Source organism: Myxine glutinosa, chromosome 1 (assembly GCF_964187855.1).
Source record: "Myxine glutinosa chromosome 1, kmMyxGlut1.1, whole genome shotgun sequence".
NCBI lineage: Eukaryota > Metazoa > Chordata > Myxini > Myxiniformes > Myxinidae > Myxine > Myxine glutinosa.
In genome coordinates this window covers 70,583,027-70,594,872 of record NC_136261.1, presented here as the reverse complement: position 1 = coordinate 70,594,872, position 11,846 = coordinate 70,583,027, and the positions used below count along the sequence as shown (strand labels likewise).

The 11,846-nt window shown below is 43.7% G+C and overlaps 1 protein-coding gene across 1 annotated transcript in view; it reads right to left on the bottom strand.

The window, feature by feature from the left end:
• Positions 1-3,275: 3,275 nt before the first annotated feature.
• Positions 3,276-11,846, bottom strand: part of LOC137419186 (fasciclin-2-like) — a 13,514-nt gene continuing 4,943 nt past the window's right edge. Inside the window, exons 2-7 of the mRNA XM_078772822.1 lie at positions 10,477-10,872; positions 10,136-10,366; positions 9,731-10,006; positions 9,404-9,629; positions 4,681-4,789; positions 3,276-4,249 (exon numbers count right to left, since the gene is read on the bottom strand). Coding sequence (XP_078628948.1) covers positions 9,541-9,629; positions 9,731-10,006; positions 10,136-10,366; positions 10,477-10,872 — 992 coding nt within the window. The 3' untranslated portion in view covers positions 3,276-4,249; positions 4,681-4,789; positions 9,404-9,540. The remainder of the gene's footprint in view (positions 4,250-4,680; positions 4,790-9,403; positions 9,630-9,730; positions 10,007-10,135; positions 10,367-10,476; positions 10,873-11,846) is intronic.

Below are 11,846 nucleotides of genomic sequence, written 5' to 3'. Positions count from 1 at the left end.
CATATGTTGTGTGCAAGAGACGAGATGGAAGGGAAGTGGTGTGAGAATGGTGAAGGGTAGGCAGGGACAGAAATACAAGTTTATGTGGCAAGGGTGCCCGGAGGGCGTGAATGGTGTTGGTGTCCTGTTTTCTGAGGAGTTTGTAGACAGTGTGGTGAGTGTGACTAGAGTGAGTGATAGGTTGATGATGGTGAAAATGATGATTCGAAAGCTCTTGGTGAACGTCATCTCGGGATATGCTCCACAGGTTGGCCGAAGCGATGAAGAGAAGGACAAGTTCTGGTGTGCGATAGAGAAGCTGATGGAAAACGTGAAAGATGAGGAAGTTGTTGTGGTAGGAGGAGACCGAAATGGACATGTGGGAAGGAGTATGGATGGTTTTGACAGAGTTCATGGGGGTTATGGATATGGTGTGAGAAATGGAGAAGGTGAAAGGATTTTGGAGTTTGCTGATGGAGCTGATTTGTTGATTTGTAATACTCAGTTCCAGAAAGAGGATAATAAGCTTGTTACATACACGTCAGGTGGGTCGACGACAACCGTTGACTACCTGATGGTGCTTAGGCGAGATAGAGGGCACCTCCGGGACACAAAGGTGATCCCGGGGGAGGAGGCTGTTTCACAGCACCACTTGGTTGTCTGTGACATAAGGGTGAAAGGTGCGAGGAGAGCTCGGCGGGTGAAGTACCAACTGAGAATGAATGTGTGGAGGTTGAAAGAGGTGACAGTAAGGGAGGCATTAAAAGAGAGGCTGAGTAGGGTCGAGGATGATGTGGTTGAGCTTGAAAGTGGTTGGATGTCAATGAAAGCTAGTCTGTTGGGAGCCGTTGGTGAGGTATGTGGATGGACAAAAGGACCACCGAGGCACTCGGAAACATGGTGGTGGAATGATGAAGTTGGAAAGAGGATTGACGAGAAGAGGAAGAAGTTCAAGGAGTGGCAGAAGGCGAAGGGTACGGGAGCAGAAACAGCAGAGCATGAAAGTTATAAGGCAGCCAAGAAGGCTGCAAAGAAAGAGGTAGCAAAGGCACAGGAGGCATGTAGGAAAATGTTCAGAGAACGCTTGGATTCGGAAGAGGGTCAGAAAGCAGTATTCAGGATTGCAAAGCAGATAGTGAAAGAGAGGTGTGATGTGATGGGGGTGAGTTGCTTGAAGGATGAAGTGGGACAAATCGTTGTCGACCAAGATGGAATTAAAGGAAGATGGAAAAGATATATGGAAATGCTGTTGAATACAGAGAATGAATGGGATGGCAACATAGAGAGTAACCCAGTTTTAGGACCGGCAGAGAAGATAACTGAGAAGGAAGTTGAGGAAGCGATAAAAGCAATGAAGGGTAGAAAAGCAGGAGGGCCGACAGGAGTTGTGGGAGATATGTTGAAGGCAGCAGGAAGTTGGGGTGTGAAGAGAATGACAGAGATCTGTAATCTGGTGGTGAAAGAAGGCCGCATTCCAGTGGATGGGAACTGAGTACACTCGTCCCTCTATACAAGGGGAAAGGTGACCCTCTGGTGTGTGGCTCGTACCGAGCGATAAAGTTATTGGAGCATGGAATGAAGGTGTTGGAAAGGGTGTTGGAGATGAGGATAAGGAAGAAAGTGAAGATCGATGAAATGCAGTTTGGATTTATGCCAGGAAGAGGAACGACAGACGCGCTTTTCATTGTGAGGCAGTTGCAGGAGAAGTACATGGAGAAGAGGAAGAAGTTGTTTCTTGGGTTTGTTGATCTGGAGAAAGCATTCGATAGGGTTCCACGCAAAGTATTGACATGGGCATTGAGGAAGTTAGGAGTGGAGGAATGGTTGATCAGAGTAGTGATGGCAATGTACAAAAGAGCGCGCACAGCTGTAAGGACGAAGGACGGGAACAGTGGTGAGTTTGAGGTGAAGGTGGGAGTGCATCAGGGGTCGGTACTAAGTCCACTACTATTTGTAGCTGTGATGGAGGTGCTGGCTCAGAACATAAAGGAGGGTTTACCGTGGGAGTTGTTGTATGCAGATGATCTGGTGTTGATTGCGGAAAGTATGGATAGACTGAAGGAAAAGATGAACAAGTGGGAGGAATGTTTGGAGACAAAAGGTCTGAAGGTGAATATCGGAAAGACGAAGGTGATGGCAAGTGGTAAAGCATGTGGTAAGGTGGAAAGAACTGGGAAGTGGCCCTGTGCTGTGTGTAGGAAGGGTGTCGGAGTGAACTCCATTCAATGTACAATGTGCGCTGAGTGGGTTCATCAAAAATGTAGTGGTCTGAGAGGGTCATTAACCAGTGTGGCAGCTACATTCAAGTGTAAGGTGTGCACAGAGGGAGCTGCAGATGGAGGAAATGTTGAGTTGGATCTTGGAGACGGCGTGAAGCTGGAAGGTGTGAAAACATTTTGCTACCTTGGAGACATGCTGAATGGAGAAGGTGGATCAGACTCGGCAACGGTTGCTCGAGTGAGATGTGCATGGAAGAAGTTTCGGGAACTGAGTGGCGTGCTGATGATGAGGGGAATGTCGTTGACGCTGAAGGGAAAGGTGTATGCTGCATGTGTGAGAAATGTTATGATTTATGGGAGCGAGACATGGGTAATGAACGTAGAGCAGCAACGAAGGTTGGAAAGGGTGGAAATTCGAATGGTTCGACGGATGTGCGGAGTATCGTTGAGAGAGAGGAAGACAAATGATGAATTGCGAAAGATGATGGGAATAGAGCCTGTGATTGATGCTGTGAAGAGGAACAGGTTGAGATGGTTTGGTCACGTGTTGAGGAAGGATGAAAGTGACTGGTTGAGAAGAGTGATGGAAATGAATGTAGAAGGAAGTAGAGGACGGGGAAGACCGAGAAAGACTTGGCTAAAGATGGTGGAAGAAGAAATGCGGGCAAGGGGGTTAACAAGGAGAGATGCAGAAAATAGGGCAAAATGGAGAATATTGTCATGGGGACCGCAAGGCTAACCCCCGCACTAGTAGGGAAAATGGCCTTTAAAATGCATGTTGTTGTTGTTGTTGTTGTTGTTGTATCTGCAGAGTCAATAAATGTGCAACAATCGATCGTACATGATCTTCTTCAATATATGGAAAGAGGGTTCAGGTTTATGATTTACAGTCTCCATGTTTGCTCGAAGAACTCGTACTGGAGGTTCCTCGCGATGCACGAAATGTGATCTACCTCTTTTATTTCCACGAATCAAATCGCTGGTGATTGGTCCATTATACAGCGTTACACATTGTTAATCACAGACATTTTAACACGTGTCACATCCTCATCCATGTGTTTCAAGATGACAACGCTCAACATAAAAAAGAATTTATTTTTCAAAAGGTTTCAACAAGCTGTTTATCAGTGTGATGTTAAAATGCCATTTTACACAAATTGCCTCTTGGAAAATCAACCTGACAGACATAAACTGACAATGAACAAACAGTTGGACCACATGCAGACATAAAGTAAGGGAAATAGAAAAAGAAAGAAAGAAAGAGAAAGAGAAAGAGAGAGAGAGAGAGAAAAAACAAAAAAAACAAAAAAAACAGTGTAAGCTGCAAGTAACAGATGATGTACACTGTTTGTTCTGTAAGGTCAATGGAGAATGACATGATATGGTGGTGCACTGTGTGGATGGAATCCTGGAAAGAAAAGAAAGGTACAATGGAACAGTCTCAGGAAGACAATTGCAGAAATAGGAGTTTGGGGGGAAAAGGAACAAAAACGTGGATGTGTGCCCCAAGACTTGATTTTGGGACTTGAACCATGAACAGGTAATGGAAGAACTCGTGAATCCTGGAATTACTTGGGAAGGTCGAGGGCTGAGAAACCACAGAGAGCGAGACCAGAGGAAGAAGTTTGAAAATGAAAAATAATATGTTATATCTTTATATTGATTAGATTATTCAAGCAAAGCTTTCATCATTGGTTGCACAAAATTCCAAAGCTCAATCTTTACTCGACATCACATTACATGACAGACATAGGCAGGTATCAACTATTCAGTAGCAAAACACCTTGGAAGGTGTATCAGAAACGAGTTAGTAAACACGGGATGGGATGGTCCTTGTGCCTCAGCTCAGGACTATGAACTTCATCATGTTCTAGAAATATTTCAATAACGAAGTTAAATTGGTTGATGGAGCGACAGCAGGTGAGCGGAGCACGTGTTCCTGGGCTGCATAAAATCATCATCAGGTACGAATCCGGTCATTTTAAACTTTCACATGTCATGTTGTGTGTTTCATTTCATCTATTTATTCCTCGACTTCCTCTGGTTCTTTCCTGTTGAACAAAACAACACAAGTCGGATCGTGTTAGGCCTGGTTTATATTGACCAATAAACATATGATATATAACCTGGTGTGTGTTATTATATTCCCATCTCACAAAATACTGAAGGTGTAATATTTCATTTAAACGGCTGGCAGGATGACCTGGAGGTACGCACACTCGTCTCTAAGCTTAGCAGCCTGGGTTCGAATCCCGACCCAACTATAAACCATCGTCCTGGTGCTTCACAGGTCGTGTGATTCATCAATGTGTGTGCCATCCCTCGTATACATGTGAAACTGGCATCCAGTGTGCTGGCATTAGTTGGTGAACGTTAAACATCCCACAGTGTCCTCGGCGAAGAGTGAAGGAAATATCCATTAAAAGTGTTTAAACTAGTTATCCAGTCAAAGTCCATATCATGTACAAGGATTCGTTCCTACCTTTCTTTCTTGAGCAGGTGCCAAATCAAGAGTGATGAAACAATGGCCAACAGCAGCACATATGCAATGAATATCCAAATGAATATCATACAATCCTGAATGCCTTGATCTGTGGAACAAAACACCAGGGAATAGAAACACAATCTCCAATCTATAACTGTATAATGTGCATTATATTTATATAAAATCATATTTTAAAACAACATTCATTTAAAAATTAAAAATACTCGCATCAAGATCCAGATTCAAATCTTCACCAAAATTGAACTAATTCTTCCTCATCACAAACCCGCCCTCTCCACCAAGTTTCGTCCGAATCCGTCCACAACTTTTTGAAATAACTTGTTCATAAACAAACAGACAAAGAACTAAACAGACAGGAGTGAAAATATAAGCTCCACCCACCCTCGGTCGCGGAGGTAAAAACAAAGATGTGCACAAGAAATTTCATCTTTGCGCATATTAAGGTCAGATAATACAACCTGCAGAACCGAGAACTTCCCTGGTAGATGGATTGGAGGTGGTGGATGGATGGTGAGTGCAAAGGGGATGGGGGTGGATGGGAGGTGTCGTGGCTCAAAATATCAGATCCATTTCAGATCATGGGGGCTCCCGGGGGGGGGGGGGGGGGGTTACCCCCTGAAACTTCGGATGTCGCCTCTTTCCTTATTTCCCAACCGATTGCTCTGATTTCCTATACAAATCTTCCACTTGATGTTCCCCAGGATCACTTGGTCTTACATCCTCCGATTCTGGATCGTGGGGGTTTCCAATGAGGGCGGAGGGGAAGAATCGTTGTTCTTTTCAACAATAAATAACTTCAAAGAAAGATTCATGTTTTTGTTTGTCCTTTTACACTCAATTTTTACTTTACACTCAAAACTCAATTACAAAGTTTGACACTTTTCAGCCACAAATCCTACACATTGCCCACATCACGGCCCTCTCCGGTTCGGACACATAATGCTCAAATACAAAGACAAGTGAGACATTCTATTTGAACTCTTCTATCAATAATATTATACTGTAGCGGTTGCCGCTGAACATACACAATCGCCTTACACCTGCCGAGGACGCAACCACGGAGCGATCGCTGTGCCGGGCTCGCCCAGACCGCCCGGAGACGCTCAGTCTCGCCTTTCCCGGGCATGCCCGGACTCGCCTTTCCCGGGCTCGCCCGGCCCGTCCGGAGACGCCCAGTCTCGCCGTTCCCGGGCATGTCCAGGCATGCCCGGCCCGTCCGGAGACGCCCAGTCTCGCCGTTCCCGGGCATGTCCAGGCACGCCTGGCCCGTCCGGCGACACCCAGTCTCGCCGTTCCCGGGCATGTCCAGGCACGCCTGGCCCGTCCGGCGACACCCAGTCTCGCCGTTCCCGGGCATGTCCAGGCACGCCCGGCCCGTCCGGAGACGCCCAGTCTCGCCGTTCCCGGGCATGTCCAGGCACGCCTGGCCCGTCCGGCGACGCCCAGTCTCGCCGTTCCCGGGCATGTCCAGACTCGCCCAGGTCTCCTGGACACGCCCAGTCGCGCCTTTTAAGGGCAAACGCTCCGGCATGAGATATTCGAGTGCTTGTATATAATGCTGCCCGATAAACGGGCTTTTCAGTTTATCCGAGTTGATTTGATGCAATAAAGAAACTCGGACGAATTCCAGCTTTTTGTCGCGTCCATTCTTTCGATTCGAGTTGGAGCACAGCTCCTTCAATACTGTGTGACTTCCTCAATGTCGCTAGTTGTGTCGGGAAAGTCCACTAGTAATCGTTGAGGAGGAGATAGAGGTTCACATGCACCCCCCACCCCTAAAACTAAATTCCAAAATGATTTTTAGCACCCCTAGGATATCCACTTCAAGGATTTTGATGTTACCAGCGGGATAAAAATGTCCCACGGGGTCCTAATTAGTATATTTCCAAGATGGCTGCCATCCGCATCCGTGAAAACGCTAAGTTTCATGTCAGTAACTAATGAGCCGAATATGATGACGTTGGTGTGGATATTATGGTTTTCTGAGGTGCTGAATCGATTTCAGAGGTTTTCAAAACGATTTCGAGGTCAAGGTCACATGATTCAGGGAAAGGTCAAGGTCATTTTGTGAAGAAATCACTTCATTTTAATTTTTTTAATCTCCTGCCAAACTATGATGTGCACACTACTCCACGTACTATTCAGTGAGTACAACAGAGGTATTATATGAAGGTGGGTAGGAGCTTTCATCAATCTCTCAATTCAATGATGATTTTGAATTTCGATTTGTACAAAATATTTCAAATACGCCCTTTTTCGCTGGTAGATTCGTGTGTATTGGTCATCAGGAAAGATTGCAGTCAATATTCGTTTACATCACGAGTGTTTTTAACATTGTATTTTGTTATATTAATGCTGTAGTACCAGTACCCTACTGCAAAGCCGCAATGAGCCGGCGAAGCCAAAGCCTCTTGCCACTATTTTACCCATCACTATGGCATCAGTAGGTTAGGTAGTTGGTAGTAGGTAGGTGTCGTAGGTACCGTACCTAGTTCAAAATGACACCATTTGCATTCTGGATGAGATTAAAGTTTATAAAATTTCCTTCTTGATTAATTCGGTGAATTCCGTCTCAACTTCGGATATTTCTGGCCGTGAAAAACTATCCCCTACGGCCGCGAGATTTCTAAAAAATAATTCTTCGTCAATTTTTGAATATTTGACGCCGTTTTCAGCCTCCGAAACGCGGTACCGGTAATAAGCTTTTTTGAAATATTTTTTCAAATGCTCGAATCTCATTGGTTCCGGTGTTTGGTGACGATTTTCGTTGAAGATAACCAAGGGCCCGTGTGGGCCCGGGGAACGAGGTTGGTCTTAAAGTATTTTAATTACAAATTAGAGGTGCATAAGATTGTGAATCAGAAAAAGACAGGTGAAACAAACTCCTATTGAACTTTTTCTCAAATCTTTATGCATACTTCCGCATCCGCAAGATGGCGGCCTCCATGGAGCGATTTGGTTTTTGAAATATTTTTTCAAATGCTCGAATCTCATTGGTTCCGGTGTTTGGTGATGATTTTCGTTGAAGATAACCAAGGGCCCTTGTGGGCCCGGGGAACGAGGTTGGTCTTAAAGTATTTTAATTACAAATTAGAGCTGCATAAGATTGTGAATCAGAAAAAGACAGGTGAAACAAACTCCTATTGAACTTTTTCTCAAATCTTTATGCATAATTCCGCATCGGCAAGATGGCGGCCTCAATGGAGAGATTTGGTTTTTGAAATATTTTTTCAAATGCTCGAATCTCATTGGTTCCGGTGTTTGGTGACGATTTTCGTTGAAGATAACCAAGGGCCCGTGCGGGCCCGGGGAACGCAGTTGGTCTTAAAGTATTTTAATTACAAATTAGAGGTGCATAAGATTGTGAATCATACAAAGACGGGTGAAACAAACTCCTATTGAACTTTTCCGCAATTGTTTATGCATACTTCCGCATCCGCAAGATGGCGGCCTCCATGGAGCGATTTTGTGCGTCAAAGGTTCGAAATTCTCAAGGGATCCAGCAAAATCTGGCTTTTCAACATAATATGTACGCGTTCATTCATAACACCGGCTTGGCCGGCTATTAATTAGTGATTCGAATGAATAATATTTGGAATGAAAATAAGGAGAGATTGAGTTCAGTGTTATCCAGCTTACTTATTGCCCTCCAAAATTTATTTTGGGGTTTTTTTGTTTTTTTTCTTCATAAACACATTTCTTCTAAAATCATCATGATTGTGTCTCTTTAAGACTTTCACACCCCGTACACACCTTTGAACACACCACACAAACATCAGAAGATTCTTGTTGCAATTTACAGTCCAGAGACTGCACATTTATCAGAATGTCTGTTCGCGCAAACTCCACACACACAGATGGTATCTTCACTAGTATTTTTGAAATGTGAATTTCATAATTTTATTGTAACTTCTACTTCTCATCCTAATTTTTCAAGATCTACAAACTTGCAATCCTGCTCCCCGAAATGCACAACGATGGGATGTATCGATAATAATGTTAAGGGGTTTCCCCTTCTGACTCCCCATTTATTTGTCCTTCTTTCACTCTTCCTTGTACTCTGTATCCACCACGGACACAATACATTCGTTTGGGGAAGTTGTCATAAAAGGTTCGAGCAAAACTCAAAACGACGCGACAGACAGAATTTGTTTGAGGACTCCGACAGCATTGTTTACATGGAGACCGCCATTTTGTTAAGCGGTGCCGAGCACTCCGTTTCGTTGAAGTGCTTCATTGAGCACTTTGAATCAAGCAAGCTGCTTGCTAGCGGAACGCACCCCCTGGAGATACACACATGAAGTCAAAATTAGGGGAAACAGTTTTTCTAGTTCTACCTGAGTAATAAAACATTTAAATAATTGTTCAATTGTAAAGCAAGAAAAGATATTCCTGGATCTTCGTTTTTAGGATTACTCTCGAAAAGGGCAGACCATTCCACAACTAATGTCCCAAGGTGAAAGTGATTTTGTAACCACAGCACAGAGGTACACGTCACAAATTTGATGTTGAGAGCAGACTTGCCACAGTGGTTTACCTGTACCCTCCCCGCATTGTGGATCCAGTTTATGTTTTACATTATTTAACAATATTTAATCACATCGATCAAATAGCTTTATTGTTAATCTCCTCAATATAATAGATTAAATGTTACGATAATGATGAGACGAGTCACGTGTCCAAAAGGTGCAAAACGTACCTTCTGTAATTGTTTGTGAGATTGTTGTGATAACTCTTCCTGATTCTCCATACAGAACACACATCCATTTTCCTGCATCTTCAGGAACAAATGTGAAAGTGAAACTGGACTGGTTTGTGACGTCACGATCAGATGTTTCATGGCGCCACCCGAACGTTACACCAGGTACAGGATGTGAAAGGTCGGATGATGAAAGATGAAACTTCGTTCTTGGGGGTTACTCGGGCTGGAGGTGAAAGTAAAGATGTTATTGTTTATTTTTACAATAAAAACCTATTTGAAACTCATCATGTTTCTGTTACAATAACTCCAGGTGGAGCAGCTTACCTGTGACGATGATGATGATCGATATATAATAAATATCCCGATTAAATCGACACTCGTAATGTCCGGTGTCCTCGGGACGAACATCGGAGATTCTAAGTGAGAAATCCTCGGTGATTGTGAATTTCCCATTTGTTTGTTCATCTCGATCCTTCATCAGAGATTTTGATTCATTCACTTTATACCATCGAGTGCTGTTACGATTCACACCTGGTAAGGTGATGTTACTGTTAACTGGAGTTATATAAATACTTCTCTTTACACCATCACGTGATCCTCCTGTAAGAGAGGGAATGGGATGTTTAATAACACGAGGAATTGAATGTTTAATGTTGAATAACAAATGTGAATAAAAGTGAAACTAAAGATAAATTATATAATAAGACAATAATTAAATAATTATCTCACGTTTATAGACGTCGATAAAGTGATTGATGGTGAGACGAGTTTTGTTCATTGTGGAGACGACGCAGGTCCATTTACCCCCATCAGTGATCCCCATTTGTGAAACTTTCATTACCTGTCCCTTTCCTACCGACAGGTCCCCCCTCATCCACTCCACGTCACCATCAGCACCATAGATCGGGCACCTCAAGGTGTTTTCACGACCTTCCTCGACCGGGTTGTTCCGGCTCGTCACTGTGAATAACAAACATTATATTGTAACTAATTACTTCGTTAATTTATATTAATCACATGTGTTTATTGAATGATTGTATTTATTAATGAAGATAATGATAAATATTCACCTGCAGCAGTAACGAGTTTTACCGCAGCGAGTTTGGTTCGTTTGTTCGTGGAATTATTAACGTGGTAACAGGTGAATGTTCCAGAATTATAAGAACGTACAGGTGAGATAAGGAGAGAAAAATCTCCTTCTTTGACTCCATGGCCGGTAATGTTCAGATTATCATAAAATCCACCCGGAGTGAACCCTTCATCCGGGAAGTCTTGGGACATGATGATTCCCCTGATGATTCCCATGATGATTCTCATGATGATTCCCCTGAACCTCTTCTTCCAATCCCATTCCACCCGAGCCCCTTCTCTCCACAATGATCTGTTGAACAAACATGGCAGCGTCACCGCGTCACCCTCAACTCCAAACACGGATTTCTCTTCCACAGCTCGTGTGTGTTCAACACCTGAAAACACAAGAAAACATTGTGAGTTATTATTTAAGATTACTTCATTTAAAAAATTGAGCTTTGTTCATCAAAGTGTTTATTTGAATATAATGGAATCATCAGATGTGGTTTCGTCATGAAGTTAATGAAACAAATTAAAACAAGATCGGCACTCTTCAAGAACACACCTGCACCATGATACCCCGAAGAACCAAAATACCCCAAATACCCCAATTTACCCCTAAAGGCCCAGAGGATCCAAAAGACCCTGACGACGTAAATGGCCCTGAAGACCCAAAACACAATGAAGACCCAAAAGACATCGAAATGGTCAAATATGCCTGTCCCTCAGAAACGACGTGTGATGAGGCACGCCGAGTCACGCTAGTATATATTATATGAACAGGATTATGACTAATTAAGTTCATATTTGGGAAAATTACGAACCAGGAATCGAACCCAGGTCCTCTGACGAACTGTACCAGTGCTCCGCCATCTGAACTATCGTGAGCAGACCATTGGTGCTCCTATGGTTGGCAGTGAATGCCCCGGAAGCAGTGACGGAAAGAGAGTGGCAATTCTGTGTGTGGGAAAATTACATGCTCAGTCAGGGTCACCCAGATCTGGGTTCGATTCCTGGTCTGGACGAGTCATTTCCCCACATAGGACAGTTGTGTGTATATGTATATATGTATATATAGTGCGCCATTTAGACGATTCCTAGTTGGGAGGGATGTGTTGGCCTAATTTATGCAATTGACGTTAACGTTGGTTCAGAGGGTCGGTGTGCTCCTTGGGTTAAAATTAATATTCCTGGCTGCAAACGTCCTGAATAGTGTTGAGCAGGGCAGAGACAAGGTGTTTGCATGGCAGGTGAATCTTGGTACTTCCAGTTTGTGCAGCAAGCACGGTGATGGGACTCGATCTGTGCGTTGCGGCCTCGTCAAGTTAGGGGGTTCGATTTAGTTTATGAATGAGCCTAAATGGTCATG